General features: G+C 36.2%; 1 protein-coding gene across 9 annotated transcripts in view; it reads right to left on the bottom strand.

Moving 5' to 3' along the window:
* The window catches only part of FTO (FTO alpha-ketoglutarate dependent dioxygenase), a 234,474-nt gene that overhangs the window by 185,067 nt on the left and 23,087 nt on the right, over window positions 1-26,320 (bottom strand). For all 9 annotated transcript variants that reach the window (XM_064160391.1, XM_064160392.1, XM_064160397.1 and 6 more), the window contains exons 2-3: window positions 9,736-9,813; window positions 3,950-4,610 (exon numbers count right to left, since the gene is read on the bottom strand). In XM_064160391.1, coding sequence (XP_064016461.1) covers window positions 3,950-4,610; window positions 9,736-9,813 — 739 coding nt within the window. The remainder of the gene's footprint in view (window positions 1-3,949; window positions 4,611-9,735; window positions 9,814-26,320) is intronic.

Raw genomic sequence — 26,320 nt, 5'->3', positions numbered from 1 at the left:
GTTAGTGCTAGGATATTGCTTCTAATATCATTGTGTGGAAAAATACAAACAACATTTTATGAAAGCAAGTAGCGTAAAACCTCCTTCAAGATCGGTCCTTAGTTGGTTAAACCTTTCAGCATTACCTGAACAGGAAATCCAGGTAAGAAAAAAGACACTTTCAGTGGCTATATTATTTTCCACAGTGACTGAAACAAGTTCCCACTTCAAAGAACATCTTTAGAACTCACTACTGCTCTACTAAGCAATAAAACTTCCTACAAAACTTAAAAAGACCTGAGGGAAAACTGTTCATTAGGAAATTCTCAGGGATAAAATCCAGTTTTTCAAAAAGCCCACTTTCCATCAGTATTTGGATTGCAATTTACTTTTACAAACAGAACAGGAAACAAAAATGGATTATTAGAGGACCATACTAAAATCCTGAACAAGTTTTCACCTTAACACTCTCATGTAATAGGATATTTGTAAGCTAATGTGCAACTTCAAAATCATAAATTGGTCAAATTTTGGCATTCTTGTTCCATGGTATATTCTAAACAGTAAACTAACCCTGAACCGTGTTAGTGACAGAATAAGTGAACACACATTCTTGAGTGAATTCAGTCCTATATGTTCACCATGACTACCATCAATGCACTGTCATGCAGTATACACATAAATACAACTCATACATTTTTGTGAGGGTCTCTTCTTATCACTTAATTTGCTTTTAGCCAAGTGTAATGCAATGCTTTTTAATGTAAATAAAAGCAAGTACTACTCAGATGAGCATTAAGTAAAACGTCTGTCTTATTTTGTTGTTAGCAATGTACATTTGTAGGTGTTCTGAAGCAATCTGATACTGGAAACAAGAAAATAAACAGCAATGCTAATTAGAGAGTCAGCTTGCTCCAATATCTTTATGTTAGCTCTCAGATTTCGAGCATATTACAAACTGCTTCTACTTCAATTAACACTGATCAAAGTTTCAAACATTAAATTTTCATTATGGCATCAAACATAGAACAAGCAAACGAGAAATGAAGTTGTTTCAATTACAGCAGTATCTATTTTAATACGGTTTAATCAAATAAGCAGGTACCAAACAAATGCTGATATAAAATGCAAATTAAATTAAAAAAACAAACACAGAACTTCAGTTGTGCATCCCTAGAGAGTCCAACAGTCAGCTGCCATAAGTAACGTTGACTTCTAGAGCTTCAGAAAATCCATGTGTGGCAGCAGACAGGTACTTGCCATGAAGCTCTGAAGTCTTAGCTCGCCATGCTAAGAGGCTGACACAATGTTTGGAGTACCAGAGAGCTTGGTGAGAATTTGGAGAACTGAGAGCTGTCCTAAAAGCGTGGAAGTCCGAGCAGAAAAGACAAACAAGACAATTTTAACCAAAATTAACATGCTGAATTTATGTTTCCATTTCTGAGAGTATTGGTATTCCAGAAAATTACTAATCCATCTAAATGGCACCATCTAAAGAAAAAGCTATTCCATGAAAAATTTCTGACCATCTTTACTCTTGTTATGTATTCCATAATGATTCTATGGTAGTCTTCATAAACTACAGTCACAATTCAATGCTAAGTCAATACTACATGAATCAACAAAGTATTAATAAAAGATATAGTATATAAAATATGTCTATGGAAAATAGGAAGAAGAGTAAAAACCATTTCATAAAGATTTAATAATTGTGTTCTAAAAGAGGTGGGGACTTCTTGATGCTTGACAGTTATGGAGAGCTTGGTAAGAGATGCAGAACTGCAGAAACCACCTCTTTTAGAACAATGTGTTCATTGAGGTGATACAAAGTGGAAAGGAGTAATATAAACATGGGTAAATTTCTAACCACCAGCACTTGAAAGCTACAAACAAAATCAGAAGAGGCAAAAGACAATCTACTAATTTCTTTAAAGTCAGGTAGTAATTACTCCTCTTAGACACTGGGTAGATTTCAACATACAAGTATTTTCTGTCACTTTAATTACAATGCCACATTCACAAATTATAAACAAGTACCTAATTAACAAGTAGGCCAAAAATAAATACTTGTACACTGACAACAACCTGAACACAAGCAGATGGCTGAATTGTTTTCACATAAAAGTGAACGACATGACATTTCCTCATTATGCCCAGGAGCCATGCTAGGCACCTGAAACTCCCTTCCAAGATTATGAAACCAACTTGAGCCCCATTCCTGGAAGTTTTAAGGTCAGGCTAGATAGGGTTCTGAGCAGCCTGATCTAGTGTGAGGTGTCCCTGCTCATAGCGGAGGGGTTGCAGATAGATGATCCTTGAGGTCCCTTCCAGCCCTGACAATTCTGTGATTCTATAAACAGTGATAAAGCAGAATTCAATCTTGTTCAGATTTAGATTTGTCTTCATATAAATAAAGCACATGTATATTTATAAAAAAAAAGAAGGCAAACCTATTAATCACATATAGATGTAAAAATAATTTAATCCAAATACATTGGATATTTCCTCATCATTCAAATTCTAATACAATTTTAGTTTTTAAGCAGCATAACTTTATCCATCTAACTTGCTGAACTTAAAATATAATGATGAGTACTTAATAAACATAGAAGCTTTTTTTTAGTTAATGTACAATTTTCTGAACTTAAAGGGACACAATATTTTCCCCTCAACAGGCAAGCTTTATGTTAAATTCAAAAGGCCTAAAGCGTGTTACAATAAATCCTCATACACACTGCTACTACTTTGTGTTTAAATTTCTTTAAGTTAAAATACTATTGAAAAAGTATTTATCTAGTATTACTAAAAAAGACTTTAATGGACATAAAATATCAACATCTTTGGCAAATAGGACAGTAAAAACTTCATTATACGCTTGCACCAATCACAGAATCTCTTCAGTTTGCCAAGCCAGTTGAGGTTTTATGTAAAAGAAAATATATATGTGATTATTTCAGCTGCACATTAAGTAGCAAAGTGACCCACAGTTTCCAAACAAATAACAAAAGTAACAAGAGAAAGCACATGAAAATGTAATCTCTTATTTTTAAATCATGGTCTTCAGTCAAATCCTACCAAAGCCAATGTGAAGTCTTCTCACGGTTTGAAGTAAACATGAGTTTTTTTGAAGAATGAAACAATTAATTGAATTATGAAACAGAACATCTGCAAATTCAAATCAAATCTAAATTATAATCTTGCATTTAGAAAAATGGCAGCCATTAAAAATCTCCAAGGCTTTGTTCAAAAATTATTAGAAGAAAAAAAATAAAATCCATATTCTCACGTTGTTAAGTAAGGATAAAAATGTGGAAGGTTTAATGACTTTACACCTATACTTCTCTCCCAAACATTGCTTTTCAATAACTAAAGAGCCTGCAAGGCCTGCCAGACAATAGGTCTTTTAATGGAAAACTTCCACCTTTCCCAACTACAGAAATGTTGCCAAGACCTTTGCAAAACATGCACCAGCACTACAGCATGCCTAGACAAAATGTGTTTGTTTCCAAGCAAATACAGTACTACTCTTACCCGAGAGCAATGTGAAGTGATCTTTCCAATGGAATAGTAGTAAAAATCAGCATAAAGCAGAAGTGAATCTGTATATGATGCATAACATGGGAAATATGGCCATGTCAGGTACAATGATACATTTTACAAGACAGAAGATATGCACATGCTTTAACCTGAAATAGATATTTGACAGACTTGGATTTCCTGGCTCTTTGTCAGGAAGTTAATCATGCCAGCTTTTAAATCTACTTAGAGAACAAGTGATATGCCAGCTGCAGTAAACACAATTACATGCTGTACAAATTTGAGTAAAGTACCACAACTTACTCAGAAGCACGTGACAGCTTCAGACCAAAATGCAGGTGTGCTTATGCACGTACACACAAGGAAACATAAAAGAGCTTTAGGGATTTAAGACATTCAAATCACTAGTCAAATCATACCTCACACCACTCACCTTCACAGCTATAACTGTACACAGCAACGGTTGACCTTTCAACGAGATTCTCGTCGTGGTGCCAGCTCACTGCCATGCTCCCCATTCCAAAATAAGGTTCTTGTTTCAAGTACTGCATTTGTAGTGGATCCATATAATTTAATAAAGTCACATTATAAGATGTTCTGTTCTTCAGATTTACATAGTCATCCTCTGGAACACCACAACTGCTTTGATCTTTTGAAACAGACTCTTTCTTCGTGAGAGAAGTTGCAAAATTTTGCTCCCTATCTATTACAGTAGCATCTTTCATTTCTTCAGTCTCAAATGAATTCTGTCCTTGCAATGCCTTGACTGCTTCAATATGCAAGTAGTCATTAAGTTTAATTAATGCTTTACAAGCATCATGTATTTGAGGACTGCAGTATTTTATGTCATAACCTTCAGTAGGCCAGGGGACTGTAAATAATCTTGTGTTCAAGTACTTGTAAGTGCATCCTGGGTTGCCAATTAATATACGAGACACTGGAGTAACAAAATCTTTCCCTTTGATCCTTACAAGATCTTGAAAGAAACAATTGTGTTTTTGCAAGGCCAGAAAGCCTTCTTGTACCATTTGATGTAGCTCCTCAGGTACTGCATCAGATTTTCTGAAAATCAGCTTGGAATATTTGGTCTTCCACTAAAGGAAAAAAACAAAACCAAAAAAGCAACAATTAAAAAAAACAACAACAAAACCAGCAAAATAATTATTCTTTTTATAGGAACTCAAGTACTTCACACATTCAAGAACAGACAAGGCTAATTTGACAAGTTAGCAGGCATGAGTCCAGAACACGGTGAAGAAATAGATGCCAGTTATTCTCTTATTCCAATGTATTGCACAAACTGTGGATATGCACCAGCTGGGTGTGTAAGCAGAGTGTATCATCAGGGCAAATAGCCAAATAAACAAATCTGAGGATTCTGGCATAAATCAATAGAACATATAAGCTGTCCTGATCAATCTGCAGATGATGCTACCTTGAAGCAAACAAACAAAACAGAATATTGAGCAAAGCAAATCCTTCTATTGCCATGGTTGAAAAGGCCATTCTGTCTCATTCTGATGCACAGAATTCTGAATGGAAAGAGTTTTAGATTGCAACATTTTTTAAAGCAAAAATAACAAAATGAAAACATAAATGTTCAAAACAGACCAATGTTCTACTGTGCTGCACGTTTACCTTCAAAACAGTCCTTGCCATACTCGTCTGTTCCATTTCACATTCCTGAATGCCTGCCAATGACTTGGTTTTTTTTGTTTATTTTCTTTTCCATTTCATTTATTTATTTCATATAGCAATTCCCCTTTCAGATAAAAGAAGAATTCTAGACTTTTGTTCCTCCCCATCTACCCACCTGTAATATTTGTTTTCCTCATGCCCTCTTCTCAGCACACTAGTTTTGGTATCAGCTGGAGTACAGAATCCAGCAGTGTGCAGAAGCAACAAGTCCCAGCAAAGTAGAACACTGTATCACTACTATCTCACTTTCTATGCAAAATACTGTTGCCCACTCCACGAATGTTTGGCTGATTTCATTTTCTTTATGGGGTTTTCTAATCAGGTGAGTATCACATAATCAAAGCCTTTATTGCTTGCCTGTACAACTGCTTTAAGTACTCCTGAGACTATTTGGCAAAGCGGACAAAAGCTAGAGAGTAGCTTCTTTAAAAGACAAAGTAGCTGTGAATTTCTTAAAACCAATAGATAAGAAACCTGAAGCAAACTAGGGCCCTTAGTAAGGGAAAGGCTATCAGGTATCCATTAGCAGTCCTGAAGGTCTGAATGCTCACTGCATCTATTTCTTATCACTCAGAAATCTGGGGACACAAGTCAGTCACTGAAGTTTGAAGGCATTAGGCAACAGGGCAAGTACATATGGATGCACAGAACTAATCTACCAGAACTTTTACTAACATAATAGTTTATAAGTTAAGTGCTTTTAAAAAACATATAAAAGCCACCAGCAGAAAGGCATCACACTGACCTGTAATCCACCTGTGGGCTCCTTCTGGTACAACTCACAACCACTTTATTAGTATTATCTATGTCCAAGTCAGATTTTAACCTGCTTTTCAGGAAACTAATTTTAAAATCCAGATAATGTGCCCTTAAAAAGCACAAACCAGGCAGTAAGTCAGTAGACACATTTTTTTACTGCTTGCATCATAACACCTTGTTATCTTACAAAACCAAAGAGGCAGGTTTATAGGATCATTTGTTTCTACTAGAAGTGGAATATGAATTCTATTTTTAAAGTAATGATTACACACAATAAATCTTAGTTTATCTCTAAGCCTTGCCACCATTTCTTGTAAATTTTTAGATTGAAGCTGACTCCCTTTCTTCACTGCTTCCTAGAGGGAAAAAAAACAACCCCTAACAGTACCTGCAGATAACTTCTGACAACAGTATTTACATGTTTACCTGTAAACGTCAGACTGAAAATAGTCCCTGATATCTGGTGGAAGGTCCTTCCACAATCCTCAGCACAGAATACTAGATCTTAGCTTTCATTAAGAAGAACTTAAAATGAACTTGATAAATGTAATTTGCCTGAGCTTGCCAAAAGTCCGAAACTACTCTTCTAAAGGTTTTTAACTTCCCCCCTTTGTTTCCATCAGTGCTTTTCAATCAGCAGCTTTTGAACAGTACAGTGGAAAAAAAACACCTTAAATAATAAGTATTGAAATTAATAATAAGTATTGAAATTAATAACTGCAAACTTAAAGATTTACTACAGCTTTTCAGAAATTTCAAGGATAGGTTACAGTCACATATGTGGGTCCAGGCTGATCAGAATCATGACTATAACAATCATGACAATGACAGAACATTTGGGTTGTGACATATAAAGATTATTACTTGTTTGATTTTGCAAGTGATATTCTAGTATTTCTTTACACAGTTCTGTACATTGGATGCACTCAAGTCATACTGAACTTCTGACAGGAACTGCACACATGAAATTCCAAACAATTATTAAAAACAGGAGAGCAGTAACAATACAATGTAAAGCAACTAAATGCCTCCAAAGATGCACTAGAAAGGAGACACACAGATTTTCTAAAGGTAACAACACTGCGTTCCTCTCCTGAACTGCAGACATAATGTCTTCCACATTTGCTTGCCGGCCAGGTCAGAGGCATGTTACCTTTGGGTTGTGTTTTAAGATTACATGCTTAAGAACTACTCTGAGTTTTACACAGTATACTTAGGATTCTACCTTTGAAAAAAAAAAAAACAAACCAAAAAACTATGCTGGTATCTCTAGAAGAAATGAGGAAGTGAAAACACATTTCTGACACATCACATGAAATCAGTTTGGTCGTCTTTAAATCTCCAACCAGTCACTGTGCTATGTACTACATAAGGAAAGCATTAAGAGATCAGAACAGAGGGTGAATGCTGGGTTCATACTGGACACCTTATTGTTTGGGGGGAGATGGGGAAGGGGGAGTAATCATGTACTCTGTGTTGTAACTCTGACAGCAAGTACTAAAGGTCAATTCACTATTCAGTCAGAAAGAATCAGGTATGTTACCGGTAACTACAGGACAAAAAAGGCACATATGATATCCAATTCCTCACATGAATTTCACACGTTATTTTAAATGTACACATGCTTTCACTGCTAATGGAGGTATGGAACACAGAATTGCCCTGTGGGATGACCTAGTTTAGAGAAACCAGCAATAAGGACCCTTGATAAGCAAACTGCCACTTTGTACTCCAGTTATTTGAGAATTGCTTTGCTAACAGATGACTTCCTGTTCATAACTGGCTTTAAATGTTATGTAGTTTCACCTTAGGATTTGGGGCTCATTTCTAAAATCCCTCATCAGGCAAGACACATTGAAAGACAATGCCAGTGAAGTTTTGCTTGTGATGGAATTTTTTAGTTTTGTTCAGTCTATACATTTCTGTACTTGACATAATACTGTAGTTTTTAAATCTGCATTCTACCTAACCTGTCTAACATGCTCAAAGAACATTGCTTTATAAAGGGTGGATTCTTAGAGGAGTAAGGCAGATCACTCCAGGAAAGAAAGACTGTAAAACTAAACTGTATGCAATATTTTATTTTGCTATTTTGTGGTCTTCAAGCCCTCACCCTTCTTTTTCCTCCATCTGTAGTACATTTAAGCACCATGGAGCCTCTAATATCTAGAGCTGTGATTAAAGCAACATTTTGTAACCACAGCAAGAATTTAGAAGGTGTTTGTGACGATTATGACTATCACCTGTACTTAAAAACACCTACCATGCATATAAACACTACCCAAGTGTAATGCAAAAATAATGTACTAAACTCCTTTGATATCTGATTTTGCTGCTTATCTTGTCCCCATCATCTTCTATATTTATGGGTTACTGATACTGAGTGAGATGCCACTTGGGCTACCTTGAATCCATCTTCTCTGTGGATTTGGTAAGACAGAAAAAAGATGTTGGGCATAGCAGCTCTTAGCAACTGATATAAAATTAGTGAACAGAGGAGATGTTCACAAGACTAGGAAGGAGAAAATAGTAAGTTGTCTGAATCTCAAAAGGGGAAGAACTTCTTCAGCCTTAGTTTTAGGCTGAATAGAATGTTCTTGTAGTTTATTTCTTTTTTAAAGAAAAAAAATTCTTTCAGCTGTTCTAGATTTTTCCTTGCCCTTAACCACAGAAGCACCTTATGGTTCACAGCAAGCTTTGTGTTTTTAATATTGTTAACCTTACAGCTGTTAAAGATCCCAATCAAGAACTTACTTCCACAATGGTCAGCACTGCTCTATGAACCATAAAGATGGGAAGTACACAGATTGTTCATTATCACAGCTATAATCCCAACACAAAACTGGAGTTTGACTTGAGCCATGGGCCAGTGTTTGGCTCATAAACACATCTTTCCTTCTCTGTAGTATGATGTGTATTAAACTTTTCTGGCCTTTGAATCCTGTAAAAGAGAAATTCATCCTTTCAAGGGAAGAGACAGACCTATCCTCATGCTACCAATACATCTTTGAGCCATATATCAAGACAAGAAAGGTGACATGCCTGCAATGTAAGCATGCTTGCTGTAGCTGTTCAGACTACATGGTTCTTCCTTATGCTTTTCATCTTACCGTGTCCTGATTTGATCTGATTGAACCTACAACTCTTGCCATCTGTTTTGTAGCTGACCTACAAAGATCTACAATAGCTACATAACATACTATTAATTTCATTATACTCTTCTGTACACTTATTTGGTTAAAAATTCATGTGGCTACTGGGCCTAGTTTTGCTTTTATTTGGTTTCACTTCAGGCACGCATTCCAGTTTACACAATTCCTTTTGTAAGCAGTCATAAGGATTTCTTTTTCTTTGAAAGTAGAATTAAAGCAGATCATGGCAAATTTCTGTGTTAAGATTTCTGCTATGTTGCTACAGCCAAGACAAAGAATAGGTCTCTTCACAACCAAAGGAAAACAAAACAACGCTACCCAAATCCTTCAAAGAATGGCAATATGTACTTTTTAAACAAAGCACTGTTACTTGTATCCTGTAGTACTCAAGCACAGATACTCGGGGCAAAATCTTGTGAACAAGGGATGCTCACCAAGTGTTTATTCTTGAACATCCCAAATCTAGGGATCCTGTTCTGTACTATGTTATCAGCCTTTGGGACACCTTCTCCATATTTCACAACATCTCTTTGAAGCAAGATTTAGTTATTGTTTCCTGTACATAGGCATTTTAGATTAAAATAAGTACAGTTAAAAGAAATACACTTACCAGCTGCTGAAAATTTGCATCAGCTGGTGTCATATATGGAAGTTTGTTCTCTCCAAGTTCTTCAAGAAGCTTTTTTTTCTGTTTTGGAGAGATGAAATTGAAGCATAAACTTACACTGAAAAATCAAGGTATCAACAGGCAAGTATAAAACTAGATGCATTATAAGAAACAAACATGTGTTCTATGATCTAGCCATGTAATTTCTCTAATTCTCTTGTCTTTGGGGACAGGCTATTGGTGTGTTGACATGAAGTCAGTGGTGAAACCAAGCATAACATAAGTTCAGATTAAGTTGGCAGAACAAGACATGCTGTTGTGTCTCCTAAAGTATTAGCAGTTCTCTATTACAAAAAGCTTGCTACATTTGTAATCTATGAAATCACCGTAAACATTAAATTGGCTTTACCTATAAAATAAGCCATATTAGACTACAGGGAAAAAAAAATTCAACACAGACTCACGTCTTTGGTAAAAAAAAAAAAAAAGAAAAAAAGAGAGAGAGAAAAGAAAAAGAGGTGGGAAGAAGAGAGATTCTGACAATTTCTGTGTCAAGTATCAGCCTCTTGGCAAAAAGCACGCAACATTAAAATGCACTCTTGTGTATAGGTAGTACTAGTTCACATTTGATTGTCAGATCTGGCTAAGTGCTGCTCTTCAGCTTGATGTACAGACTAATACACACAGCTGGGTGGTATAACACGCTGCTCATCTCTTATGCAACAAGCTGTCACACAGATGTCAAAAACATCAAGCTCCTCCAAAAAGTGAAAAAAAGAACAACTGAAGATCCGGCTATACCAACTGGCTGATGTGTAAGCACTGTAACATAAGCATTATTTATAGGCTCTTCCAACACATAAACCCCTAAGTAAGTTTGAAAAACAAATAATAAATGTCTTCAGTTAGAGACATCAAGTATCTTAAAAAGCATTTTTCTAAACCTGATTTTTACAGTTTAAAAATAGACAGTGTATCAGTTTATTCTGGTACCTATATTATGTTTCTTACACTCGAAAAAACAACGTGATTTTCATATCTAGATTAGCCAAGCCAATATCTGAAACAGTCTTGTGTGTATCAGCCCTACAATGTCATCATACACTGTGTCCTGATCAAGAAACCTTGTTAAGTCTTGCATTTGGGCCTTTAGAAAGGAGAAAATCTCTGCAAACATATTATTTTGAAGGTTATCCTGAGTGTTAGTAAATCTGTGTCTGACTCTGATAACCGGAATGAATACTGCTAATAATGCCTAATCTTCTAGTGTGCAGTGAACTTCCTGCACATATTAGCAATCTATTATTTTATTAACATTAAACTGACTTATTAATGAGATGGTTAGTCATAGAATTCAGCAGGTGGAATAGTAATAAATGGAATTTATCGATTACAATACACATTATTTTTGCCCTTTTTTTCCCCTCCGGGTTCCTTTACAGCAACAGGCATAACACATTGTATGTTATAGAGCAGAAGTAACAAAAACACAGCTAATACACATCAAAGTCACAGCCAAAATGCAGTTGTTACACATACATGGTTATTTCCAAATTAAGTGGTATAAGGGAAATAAGAGACTTGGTGACGTTTTCTGCCAAGAAGCATGACAGTGTAAAAATTTTTTTCAGACTACATACTTCCCTACAGGGTGTCAACACCATTCTCAAAAGGTTCCATTTTTCTCCTAACTGTAAAACAAAACTTCAGTACTTATGCCATGAATGCTCGTGAAGGCCTTCATGTTGCAAACAGAATCCTCACTTAGTTTCAGCATCAAATAAATCAGAAATCAAGACTCATCTCCCTTATTTTTAGATCACTGTCTTGGTCAAAATAATGTACTATAAAAACTATTGAAATCTTACTGAAATTAGTTCTAACAAAGTTAAGATTGCAATGTCGCATGAATTTCTAACGTGAAAACACTAACAAGCAAAAGCCTGTTTTTTTCCCAATACTTATTATAAAATGCACTGAGCAGTTAAAACACTGTCCTTTACTCAAACAAGTAAAAAGTCAAAGAACATGACTGTGACTACTGTGGAAAATCTCACCTTATTCCCTAAAAAAGGTTGGGTTTTAATGAAAATACAGTATTTTGAAGTTTCTAACAGGAAGGCTCCTAGTATGATATTTAGCAAGGGACTGAGAATGCATCTTGCTATGAAACAAAGACCTGAATCACAAGTTCAGAGGCCAACTTCTGTTTTGTTGGTTGGTTGCTTTTTGGTTTTGTTTGTGTGTTTTTTGTGTGGTTGGTTTGTTTTTTGTTTTGTTGGTTGGTTTTTTTCCCCTCAAGAATTTCTGATATTGGCTTTTTCCTCATCTAAGAATGTATTGAGGCCTGTGTTTCTCTTTCAATTTTTTTTTACTATTTAATTATTATAAAGCATGGATTTTTTGTTCAAGCCATGCATAAAGAGCTAATGCTCTGAAGTGAGACCTTAATAGCTTTATAAAGGAGGAAAACTTAATACTCGATGTAATAAAATATTTGTGACAAAACTAAACCCTCATCTAGAAACAAGGCATTGCTTTAGAGGAACTACCATAACCTTAGCTCCTAACGGCCTTTCACATATTTTTAAAAAGAAAACAGACAGACATCAAATTTGGGATAGTTTCTTAAAGAAGGAATGCAATTTTTGAAGTTGTCATTTGTTTAAACTACAGAGCTTTCCAAGTGCTAGCTCTTAAAACTTCAGAGCAACCCAGATCATTCGAGTGGCTCACTAAAAAGTTACATCTGAAACAAACCTAGAGTAATAAAAAAAAAATTGCATTCTAAATGCACTATTACAGCTTTTATTTCTCCATTATCACATATATTAGAGTTCAGAATTCTGTTTTCTTCACATGATTTCTGTAAATTCCACTTATTCAGAGATCTTAAGAGACTTGCCAATTTCACAGCACCGTTTACTTGCATCAAAAAGTTGCACCTCCAGGTTACCCTTCATTGCACTCAAGTCTTACTGAAAGTCTTGTCTATGCCACAATATTTCTATAATCCAGCCTGTGAAGAACTGGCAAACAAATGACCATACTGTGCCACACTTTGCACCCTACATATGCCCCCTACATTTGCATTAAGGACAAAGGTGTGCATCATTATCATTATTAGTATAATAAATTGAACTGTAGACAACTCTCTAAAAATACTTAACTCATAAATCCATTTCCTAACCATACTACAATATATTTTGCTGGTTATTTAATATAACCATTATGCATCTTGCTCTCCCACTGAGTAAACCAGCCTAGTGACAGAAGTAGTAAGATGCAGTTCAAGCGATCTGGCCATGGAAAACTGCATAACTAACAATCTACTGTAATGCAAAAACCCAGGTCTAACACCAGTATTTGTAACTGAGCAGCTTTCTAAAAGACTACTTGATACTCCTTCCTACACAGGTACTGTTTGACTTTGCTTGCACACTTCAATCTCCTACTCTCTCATAGATCAGCTGGCCCAGATTTTGGTTCACACACATATGCAGACCAGTCATGCATATACACAATATACTGGACTGATGTAACAGAACTCAGAGTTAATTTATGCACTGAAGCAACTTCTTAAGGTGTATAAAATGTTTTTGCTACCAGTATGCCCTCTCTCCTCACCTTGATGTGTTAAGGTCCCCTTAATTATTGTTTTAACCTACAGAAACATTGTTCCTTTGGCTAGTGGCTGTTAATGGAACAGAACTGGCAATTTTCTAGCTCAGTTCAGTGTAGATTTGTCACACATGGATTAGCACTTTAAGTAATCATTAAAAAAATTGAAATAACTTGTTCAAATGGCCACTTTTTTTTTTTCCTGACAAAATGCCCCTAAGCCTCCTTAGTATATCCATCAGTAAACTGCTACCATCACTGTAAGCATCCTGACACCATCATCCATCTCTTGCTCCCACTATCATTTGTGCATCCTTCTCCAGTAGGTATCAGTTGGTAAATGAATCATCTATTAGGAGAGATGCAAGAACACTGAAACTGTTTCAAAACAATAATCAAGTTTCAATCAGATCTCCATTTCTTTGGGTTTCTTCTGATACATAAAGACACAAAATACATGGATCTAAGAAACTATTTAACAGTGGATTGCTATAGATCAACATGTTTGTCAATCACAAGAGACAGACAAGGACACAAAACCATTTCTGCACGTGATGCTTTGGATAGTTTCACCAATAATATAGCAAATAGTAGCTGAAAAATTAAATCTCTTAGCTCGTGTCCTCATGCTGATTTCACGAGGTAGCAAAAAAAGGTCTCAAAAAAACCAAATGGGTGTGACCAGTTTTGAAATACTAAGCACCAAACCTTTAACAAAGGAAAGAATCAATAAAGATTAAAACAGCTAAAATCATAGCTTATAACCAGGGTTAAAGTTGAAACAAGCATACAACTGGCATTGCTATCTACAGACCTCTCATGTTCTAGTGATACGAAGAAATTATTGATATTGCCTAACTTCTACTGACATTTATTATCAGAATGCAAGTGCTAGTTCTACGTAGCCTCAGGAGCTCCAGAAGGAGCTTATGAAAAGGAAATAAGGTGCTAGTTCTCCTTGAATGGCCCAAGGAAACAGAAAGCAATTTTAAGAATCACAACATTTCGGAAAACATCGCACATCTGCAGTGTGGAACTATACATACTTCATTAAAGTATAACACGTAATTAGTGCAAAGTAGGAGCAAACATGCTGACCAACACCAAGAAAATGAAGTAAGGACCTTCAGAATGAAAAACAAAGGTCTGACAGAGCTCAAGACAAAGATTCAGAATCTCAGTGACAGACTTAAAACTTCTATAGATGCAGACAAAGAATTTTCAAACATGCATACAAGCAGGTCACGCAGAGTTTTTCAGAACACCCAGTATGTCAGAAGATGTAATTAATTTGCCAGCAGCTTTTATCAACTTTCATAAAATCAAGCGCCTAGCAGGATTTCTGGTCCTGTATATCTTGATAGGTAATGGTAGGAGTATCCAATGTGTGACAAGGATACTTTAAAGAAGGGGAGAAGGATTTTAAGTGTTAAAACATCACCCAGAAAAACAGCAGTGAAAGGTGAAGTGAAAAGCAAATGGATACTTGGGGAAAAGGAAAAACAATAAAAGAGAAAAAAAAAGATATTTCCTTAAGTACTTACATGTAGTATCAAGTGTGGCTTCCAAAATCCCCAAGATAACACTGCTGAAGACAGTGTTCATGTAGAAAGAGCAGGTGCAAAGTGCAAATGCTTGTGCCATGCAATCGGCTACAAGGAAGATCAATAAGGAGCTAGAGCATTAAATTTCACATACTGTAACTGTCATGCCCATTACATAGTATTTGAACATCTCTGTAGACCATTACAATATTGTTGACTCTTGATATTTACAGAGCTAAACTATTTTAGAGAGTTTATGAGCACATTAAGCACTACAGAAGTATAAAAACACTTAAAAATTTGGTGAAAACCGTTACAGACTTCCAAGACTTCATACCTGATTATTCAGCTGTATTTTTAACTCCAGACTGAAAAGACAGGAAAATGGCTGAAAGCCTAACAGGAAAGGTATTCCAAGACCACTTTCTGTTTGTGTTAGTTGCATTTCACCACATACCTGCTTGAATATACATCAGTCCTGTATTTACAAGAAAACTGAAATCACCGTAGAGAGAATACCCACAAGGAAGGGGTATGCTCAGTGTCCTGGGCTGAAGCTGCAGAAGCAGCATCGTGCATTTTGCTTCCTCTCTTCAATCTGTGATTTGTCTTTTTCAAGGACGTGATAAACAGATTTTCCTTCAAACATTTCTCACACTAGAGAAGCCTTTGAGCAGATCCTTTGTGCAATTCCCTCTCTTCTCCCCAAAACAATTTAAAGGCTGCCATCACCCATTTTTTTTATCATGTTTACAACAACTCTAGCATCATTCATATGGCCAACATACTTCCAAAGCAGCACAACCATTGAAATGCTATTTTGGAAGCTCCACAGCAGTACAATGTTAGAGTTGCATCATTTTTCACAAATTATTTTCAGGGACATAAAATTTACAGATCACAGACACATATATTTAACATTTGCAAGGATATTTGCACAAGACTATTCAGTGACAGAAAGTGCAATTTGTAACATTTCATGCATTTATGAGTGCAATCTATGCTGTGTATGCACAGACATTGTATTTGTAACAACTGCCTAATTCTGCACAAACTGCACTACTGGTCAAACAAGGACTCAAAGCTTATATGCTGAAGTTGTCACCTATGCTTAAGACAACTACTATTGAAACTTTTGAATTAATAGCACTGAAGTTCAAGAATGACATTGCTAGATGAGTTTTTTTTTCAAGGAGGAGTGTTTTAAGGAAAAAAAATATTTAAAAGAAAAAAGGCCTTACAGTGAACAGCACAGATTTAGTTAATTTTGTTTAATGTGAAGCCTTTGCTTTGTTCACAGCCACTGGAATAAGTCACATGAAAAACAGACAGCTAACATTTCAGTTGGCAAAATTCAGAGTCTGAAAAGTTAGGCAAGTGCAGGGCAGAAAAGAAAGCACAAATTAAAATAAAATATAATTATTGGAGCTGTTCACCACTGTGCAAAACGATATAAAAAAAGCAATTCCTGTGAGGCAGAATTCAAGTTTGGATGCCTTTCTATTTGATACATTTCAGTGGTTCACAAATTGTTTACATCAGCACACTACAACAGATTATCCATATTTCCTTAAGCAGTTCTGCATACATGGCCTAACCAAATAAAGCGTAGGCAGCAGAGCCACATTGACAAGTCTGATGCCTTTCAGTCCTCACTTGAGTTTTGTTTCATTCCTCTGCCGCTCAGCAGTGGTCTGTGAATTAGGAGAGCCTAATCTACTTGCATAAGAATATATTTTACTGATGTCCTAAGAGTGGTGCTCGAAATTCTCTTCTGCCTCAGAACTCAATTAAACTTGGACAAGAGTTTGTCAGGATCTGTATTTCACAGCACTTGGAACATTTACAGTACTAACAGGTTAAGGTTGAAGAACTAGAAGGGTTAAGAACTACAGCTATGTGAAGGACTACTCAATTTTCTTTTACTCGTATCTTACTCCTAAAGTCAGTTTAAGAGAAAGTGCAGGGTAGACCAAGAGGTAAAATACAAGAAGGCATTGATCTGCTGTGAAAGAAGTAAATGTGTTAAGTCATTTCCTTTTCACTGAACCTAGGCAAATCTCAAAATGCAAATCAGTATTTTGCTTCAGAATACATTTGCTGAGCAAACTAAATAACTGCTACTTTTCCAAATAAAGTTGTTTTGATAATACAATCCTAGCTTTTGCAAAGGCTAATGCTTCATTTCCAGTTTTCATTTTTATGACCTGCATATACGAACCTTATTTTCTTGCTAATTTTTTACCTCACTTGTAATGATCAAGCATAATTTTGCAGAGCATCACTACTCAGCTGAAATGGACATACACAGAAATTATTTCTTCAGTCTTCTGTGTACATTTGTTCAGGGCAACTTTTATCTGACTTTTCTCTCCATATGCATATTCCTACCTACTCTAAGAGCCTAGATAGTGATAGATTCTACCACTGTGGTAGCAGTGATAGTACAGTCAAGTGGTACAGCAATGACAAGCCTTTAAAAAAAAGTCTCTTCCCTTTTCTGCACTGTTCTCAAATACAGTCTGGATTTGTGAAGGTGAAACCATTCCACATTCCAACAGAACTCTCTTTTCTCCTATTTGCTCCTTTCTGTTGAAAAAGAATCCTAGAACTGTACTACTGTGTATTTTTACTGGCAAGTTGAATAAACATGGAACTCCTACATTTCAGAACAGTTTGGATTTGTTGTCTAAACTAAGGAAGAAGAGATGCAGACTTACTCATCCATAACGGATACTAAGGCTGTAGTAAACTGCTACATGCTTAATCGTGCAGTAACAATCAATACTGAATCCATGAAATAACCCAATGACACAGAAGACCACCAAATAAGTCTCTGACTATATTTTTAAGTAAATACTTCTGTAAGTTATGCTAGAATAGAATCAGACAGGCCACAGTTAACTTAGCACAAGGGAAAGAACAGGGATAGTGAGGAGAAGTAAAACCCCTTTCCAATAAACACTCAAGACACAAAAAATCTGACATGGAAGTACAACTTGATAAAAAAGGATTATTCTGAACTATCATAAAAGTAAAAGCACACAGGCAAGTCTCTATCTGCGTGCAGACACCTTAAAATCCTAAACTCCCTTGCCTTCTTGGAGGGTATGTCAAAAACATGAATGAATATATTTAATTTCCTTCAAAATGTCTACAAGGGCTGGAGTCAACCATTTTATAACTTTACACATTGGTTTAGTATGTTGGAGTACTCTCAGACTTGAATTCAAAATTCTAGGCCACTCTTTTTGACACACAGCATGCATGTCTGTGTCAAAATCATCTGAGTGACAGCAGCTCAGATGCATTAACAAGGGAAGCTGAGGGCAAGGGACTGACATTAAGAGAAAGCTGCCAAAGCCACCTTTGTTCTTACTTGCTGGCATAACATGCTGTATTAATTCCCCTTCTACAACGGAGTTGCTTCAGTGGTAACCAGAAATCAAGAAGGGCTCAGTGAAAAAAGAATGAATGCTGTAGGATTAAAAAAATCATTACAAGGGAGGACTTGAAAATTAAATTATGTCAGACAACTGCAAGACCAACATTTAACACTGCAATTCCCATCTCCAAACCAGAAGTGACAAAGGTTTGATGGTCTCCATGCAGAGTTGAGCTTCTGTATGACAAGTGTCTCTAATCACAATTATTTTAATTCATTACATAGGCATTTCAGGAGGGTTTTTTTACTTAGAACTTCAACTAAAAAATACTAGCTTTGCCTAAAAAATTTGGGAATCTTTAACTGTTATCTGTCCTTGCCACTGCATTTGGGAAGAACCATGACAGGGATCTCTACTACAGCATTAATTAATTTATTCATTTATTTTAGTCAGAGAAATTTTCAACATATGTATTTCCAGCTAGTAAACTACAAAAAAAAAAAAACCAAAACACTCAAAAACACAACAACAAAAAAAATGAAAAAACAACTAAGAGATGTTTAACTCAGACTTTCTACCCGTATTTCTATACTAAGCAGAGCAACTCAACATCTTGACAAAAGATGATCTTCAACATACATGGAAGAACTTTTCCTCTGGAATGAAGTACAGAGATCTCTACCAAACTTCATAAAACATTACAACAGGGTTCTAAAGCACACTACTGTTACAAGACAGTGTACTCTAACTGCTACAGGTCCACGTTCAGTTTCCTTGGTTCTTTAAGTTGATAAATTAACTGTTCTGTGCTTAGAAGTTTTCAATAGCCCATTAAAAAAAGACTCGAGTTTGTTTGCATTACACACCACAGGGATTAGAAAGGAGTTAATATATATCTATTCAGAACTATTGTGCAGAAAATAGCTGTGTTGTACAGGGCTTCGGATGTGACCTGCTTAACTTTATTCATAGAATGCACAATCCATCACGTACAAAAACACAGAGGGAAAATGTGAGGTGTTAGTAAGTACTGCTGTTAGTGAGAAATTCTGCTAATTATTACACCAAATAAGCATAGTCAACGGCCCAGAACTGTGAGAGGGCATGTTCCAGGGCATTAAATGGCTGCCATGGATGGAGACGAATATATTACACTATGCCCTTTAACAATAAAACAATTTCCCTGACACTTAGAAATCCAGGCAGCTCCAGCAGCTGCATGAGGAGCTCCACTGTACTTGGCATACAACGATGCTTCAGCGCCACCTAGTGACGGCCGTTTTTACTTTACTGTCTCTCCAGATTTATAGTACACGAAAAGGTCAAAAGCTAATTCAGCTCAAGTGTGGAGTCCACGCAGCACTCAAGAGAAGCCTCACTCTTTGCCAAGAAAAGACAAAGAGAGGTCATAATGAGGCAAACGCCTCCTCTTCTTTATAACTCAAACATACGCTTCTTTAAATAGCTGATAAAGTGTTACACACATTTTTATTGCAGCCTGTTCCTAGTGTCAATAAAAAAAAAAAAGAGCCTTGCAGGAAAGGACAAAACCCAGTATATTTTAAAGCCTAAACTACACAGAGGACTAACAGAACTTTGGATGCTTTATGGAAGTGATTTTAGGAAAATATTTTACTTCATTTTCAGTATATTTTTTTCCATTTGAACGGACTTGAACTGCTATTATTATTATCTGGATGCTTTCACAGCTGAAGAAAGAGAATATAAACTTTGTACAGTCATTCTATGCTTGCATTTTGACACTTTGTAAACTTTTGCCATCTTATTTATCATCACTTTAGTGGAGATAAAAGTTCTTTCACATCTCAGTTATCCCGTTGTGTTTCTGCTGACTAGTGATGCTGTTCATTGCTTAGCTTGATGAAAACTAGTATCAATTTGCAGTTTAGCCCAAGAAAAGCTGTGAAGAGGCTGAAATGGGTTTTATGGTGAATATAAATTAGTGTGAGTGTTGAACAACAGCATAATTGATTACCAAGACAAAAATTACTTGCTTAGGTAGAGCACATGTTGCAATGAAAGATGCTAATATAATCCCTGACATTGGTCTGTGTTTCTATTTCAGAAGATTTTTACATGAGAAGGCAAGGAAAGGTCCTCATGCTCACTAGGCATTCAGTATGTGGACACCATTTATTTCTGCACGCTTTACATACAGATTAATACACTAGAAATTGTGCATCTGAACCCTACCTCTATCACTGTGAAATGGACAGTAACATATTAATACTTTATAGTAGAAAACCACCCTCAACAAAGCTGCTTTCTATTCCTGGCAAAAAATTGCCACTTCAAGTGCGTCATGACTCTAAATTTCACGTTCTTAGCTTCATTAAGCTAAATATAACCTCTACCACAAAATGTCAAGAAAGACACTTAGAAATTGCTTTAAAAGTAACAAGAAGTGAGGGGGAAGAATGAAGAGGAAAAAATGGCTTTTAAAATACTGCTCATAAAAACTACATAGGCTGCAAGAAAACCACACTTGGGATCAATCAGTATGTTGAGATTTTCATACCACAGACTCCAACATCAAAATATAAGCTTTTGGCTAAGATTTGCACGTGCTCAGATCCTGCCTTATACAGGGTGCAGACCTCAAAAATTATAAGTAAAGAATCTTTATTTATCTGCATTAAAAAAGAAATAAAAACCCAAAACAAACATAGAACATTGAAATGGCATTGAACAAAAGAAGATTCTCAAATTAAAATTCCCATATTTATGGCTAGAATGGGAAAGCACAACCTCATGGAGTGAACCTTCTGCTGTATTAGGCAAATAGCTAGGATATAAAATGCCTAAATAATACAGGACTGAAAAAGCCCTTAAAAATCCAGTGGGGAAAGACTCCACTCAGTGAATGGGCAGCACAGATCTCTACTGCAAATATACTTCAGGTGTTTTAATCCATACCCTGCTTCAAGATCCAAACTGCTGTTGCAAAAATCAATATTGTCCTTACTTTAAATAGCCCAAAAAAAAGGGAAGACAATCTTGTTCCTTGCATGTGGTATAGAATTTTAGTCATGTTTTCTCCAACTACACTTCCAGCTTCAAAGAAAGCATTTGTGTTTCGTAGAGAACTTTCACTGTCATCGTATCTTGGAAAGCTCAAATGAGGAGACTGGAGGAAGGATAGGCTGACACAAAGCAATGTTAAGGAATGGCACCAACACAACCACTGATGTACCAATAGCAAAAACCTCCTGATGACCACAGCTACAAAAAAGGCTGAGGTCTGATCATCACTGAATTGTTGTTGCCCAAGCTTTTAGGAATCTGTTATATTTTATTGTTTTTTACAAGAATATTTCATTTTTTCTACTAGCAGTTGTGTTAATGAAAGAAAAGAATTTAGACTAAAGTAACTCCTGATCTATGTGTTAGATGTTTTCACCTAAAAAGATCCCCACCTACTAGTTGCTTTGAGACATCGACTCCAAACCAGGTATCTTATATCTTTTTTAAAGAATTCTGAGATATGCAGCCTTCAAAAAGACAAGGCTATGCTACTTGGCCAGATTTCAGATGCAATCTTCCAGTTAAATCTGCGTTACTTTCAACACTTGACATCTAAGAAGCAAGCAAGGAATAGAGGGGAAGTTTTGGGCAGCGGAATGAGCCCAGTTGGGCCTGTCTTCAAGCTTAGGCCTTGCTCAACACATCTCCACTCACGTCAACATTCTAGCTCTGTAGGCCATGTAAATTTTACAGCCACAGAGGGATGCTTCTTAGAAGGGCTATCATCAAAACTTTTTACCTCAATGTAAAACTCAGCCAAGAAGAGAATGTGTCACATGGAATTTCTGTCGCATGCCCTTCATAAAAGCTATTGTTTGCATTTTTGCAAGAAAAAAACTTTTTTCCTCTGGTAGTACACCAGTCCTTCCCTCTGCAGGATTTAGAGTCTTTCCTCAGAAGCTGAAAAAGTGTATTTGCCATTAATACCTCAAGAAGAGAACATACCTGGAGAAGAGAATGCTCTGGAGACACCTAATAGCCACCTTTCAGCACCTGAAGAGGGCCGACAAGGATGGAGAGAGACTGTTTACAAAGGCCTGCAGTGACGCAATGAGGGGCAATGGTTGTAAACCACAGAACAGCAAATTCACACCAAATATTAGGAACAAGTTCTTTGCCATAAGGGTAGTGGAATGGGTTTGCCCAGGGAGGTGGTTGAAGCCCCATTCCTGAAGATATTCAAGGTGAGACTTGACAGGACTCTGGGCAACCTGATCTAGTTGAGGATGTTCCTGCTTACTGCAGAAAGCCTTGGACTAGATGACTTTTAGATGTTCCTTCCAACCCAAACCATTCTGTGATAGGCTTGACTAACCAACACTCAACTAGTCATACACCTTAAGCATTCCACACTATCACTGATACTCTCAAGAATGACCTGGAATGGCTACCCATGCTCAAAGAAAACAATTGTTAAGCATCTTTCCAACAAAAGCAGTAAGCAGAGGAAGAATTCTATGCAAATAAATTTCCCATTACCACATCTGAGGATTATCTTTGACATAAATATCACAACAAAACACAAACCAAGCTCATTTATGATTTAAAGCAATCAATTCTAAAATGGTGGACTATGTTGTCTTTCGCTATTACAAGACAATGAATAGATGAAAGAGCAGCTTGATAGTACTCCATTTCATTGTATTTTCAATATTAATTATACAACATGACATCACTAAATGCAAAAAGGTTCATCATAATACAAGCTTCATAGAGTGCTGTTTTCAAAATTCAGTTTACTGTCACTTTTGTTATTTCTTTCCCGTAATTGAAAGCTGTTTGGAATGCACTGAAAAAGGTAAGGGTTTAACAAAATTCATCTACTCTTCAGTATAAAAAAATGTTATCCTATGCTTCTCATACACTTATTTCCTTTTCAAATTATTTGGAAGGTCAAATGTGACCTACGTTAAAAACTGCAGCGCCAGCAATATCAACTGTTCAGCAATCCTAATTTACAGGTTTCCACAAAACCAACCAACCAACCAACCAGGACACACAAACAACTATCATGCACTTCAAGGACTATGGACAGCAGTAAAACCTATTTACTGCACTGGCCAGGACAGATTAGAGAAGGATACTACTCCCTCTTGCTTTCATGAATTCTTCCGAGTATAGCCACAGCACAACTTTCCTATGGACAACTCTGAAAGCTCCTATCTTAGAAAATCTGATGTAAAGCTAAGGTGATTCTGAGCTAAAATGTCAACATGTACTTTCAGTTACTGTAAAACAGTTGTTATCCAGTTAAGTCTTTTTTAGAGTAGGGTTATCGGTTTGACTTGGTAACCTCGAAGGTCTTTTCAAACCTGAATGTTTCTGTGATTCTTGAACTTAGTAATCATTATTGCATGATAATAGTAAGCATGGAGTGACAGCAACACCAGATTTATACTGATGGAAGTCTTGAAAAGCATCTTGTATGAGAGTAGGAGTCACAGATTTTAAAATACCATGTAAAATAGGGAGACTGCAATACAGTAGTTGTGAGTCCCAAACAGTTCATTTTGTATGTGCCTTACAGAAAAATGATGCTAGTTATCAAGAGAAAGCTGTCCTACAGAAAGGTGTACTCTATTAAACTAGTGTTATCCACCTCACTGCAGAGACAGTCTCTTTTCTGCTGTCAAGATGCTTTTGCTGTATGTAAATATTTAATGTTATTACCATCATTCACTCAGCACTCATATTGTCTGTTCAAGCATCTATTACTGTCTGCTACATACACTTGAGGATAACATTTATTCATGTCTACTGCTCAGTCACACAGGAGCTCCCTGTTCTCAAAGATCCTGTGAGCTTCAATAATTTATTAAACATTGTGCACAAAGGTCTGCACCACTTCCAACAACACCTAAATGTGGAGTATGCAAAAACTAGGATTTCACTTGTGCAGGCACATGCACTGAATGCATGGAATGGGCCACAGCAGTTTTTATATAGGTAATAGACTGTGATTTTAACTCAGGATCCTGTAAGCAATTTAAATTACAGGAAAAGTTCCTATTACTAGTACTCCTAGGTAGAAATAAAGATTTTAGCAGGAGTACACTGAACACATAATTCTCTGAAAACAATTCAAACAGCAGCAGTCAGTTTTACCTCTAGTTGTCCCAACATGCATCACAATATTTTGTATCAACCTAAATTTATTGTACTGTAATAGATGCAACATGTAATAGAAGATTTTATCATCAATATTATCGCTCGATAGACCTTCCAATGAAATACCTTAGAAATTAGATTTCCAAAAAACTCAAGTCCTGTTAAGGCAGACAAGACAAATTTGCCAGAGTCCTCTAAGGACATGTCTCTTCAAATCTCTCAATTCATATGTACCAGACAAATCTGGATACGAAATACATAAAATGCAGCGTAACACTTCATCATCTATAGCATTAATTTCACCTGCACATAAAACACCAAACATATGCAATGCAGCAGTGACTGGGCTTTTAAGGAGCTTAAGGCTGGTTAGTTTATTCAATCTTTTAAGACTTAAGCACCTAAGCAAGGAGAGCTTATAGGTCTCATTCAAAAGGATAAAAGAGAAGCCTTTAAGAAGATGACATCAGAATGTCATACTGCCATAACTTTAAAGAATGCTGTTGTTGAAATTAAAGTAGTATAACCATTTCTCTAATGGTTTGATACAGGTTTTTGTTTCAGATATCAATTTTAGTTTACACAAAAGGCATCTTTTTTTTTTTTTTTTTTTTTTTTAAGGAAACAGCATCACAAACAGATCATCCTCAAAAGTTCAAGACAGCACAATTATTCCCTCTATCCCAATGGACCATTATCCTTTATGAACATATAACAAGATCCAGTTATTCATCAATGAGGCTAGAAGGAAATGAAAACGTTGAATTCAAAAGACCTGCCTTTTGGTTAACATCCTCAATGTAAATTAGGGTTAAATGTGAATAAAATTAATATTTAATCACTTGAAAAACTTCCATTCCTTTCTTCTCTTTAAACACTAAAACTTAATTATAAAATAATGTAAAACAAGTGTAAATTTAAAAGAATCATTCTGAAGATTTGCATTAATAGTTCAAGACCTATTGACACTCAAGAAAAGAAGGGTAATCTCAACATTATGTTGCTTTAAAGTAACATGTGATTCTATTCCTTGCTGACAGACAGCAGGAGCCCAAAGACGTTGGGGAGTGCTGTGGTAGGGAAGAAGGGAGACAGCAGCAAGGAATGGCATCACAGGAGGACAGCGGAGCAAAGCCAACCTAGGGCTAAAAGGCCATCAGTCCAACTGCAAGAGTGCAGAGTGCTGGGGGAGAAGAAATGCCATGTTCAGACTGCTACAAACTCTCAAATCATGGGTTTACATACCACCACAGAATAAGAAGCTCATGTCATACAGGGGCAATATTTCATTATTATGCACCATGATAAACAGAAAATAGTGCAACATTTGGAAAAGAAAAAAAATCTGACATCAGCACAATATCACTCAGAAGTCTTGCAGCTGTTATGTAAACTAAACTGCTGCACTCCTAAACTTTCATTATCCAATCCCACACAAAGCAAACCCCATGTGCCTTGTGGTTTTGCACAGTGTTTACTGTTACACAGTCTACACTTACCAGCAGTTATCATGCTGTCATATGGGAAAGCTAACAATTACCCTCTCTTCTAAAATGTATTTTGGTAATTTCTATCTCCATGTTGGGCAGTTTGGTCATAAATAACTGAAAGGATTCATTCAACTTTTTTTCTCTATGCAAATTTTGAACTAAACTCAGAAGTTGTTTGTACAACCAGTAATGAAATTCAAAATCTCTAAAGTGTTTCCCATTTCTTTCCAGAACATAACTGAAGCAATTTGTCACTTGCAAAAATGACACACATAAATGAAAGACATGAGAACAACCAGTCACACATGGTATGTATTTGAATACTGAAAACCCAAATCTACTAAACTCCTTTCCAAACAGTTTTTGACTGCTTCAAGTTGAAATCTTTACTTTC

Source organism: Pogoniulus pusillus, chromosome 20, assembly GCF_015220805.1.
Source record: "Pogoniulus pusillus isolate bPogPus1 chromosome 20, bPogPus1.pri, whole genome shotgun sequence".
NCBI classification, from domain to species: Eukaryota; Metazoa; Chordata; class Aves; order Piciformes; family Lybiidae; genus Pogoniulus; species Pogoniulus pusillus.
This window is presented reverse-complemented; position numbering and strand designations above follow the sequence as displayed.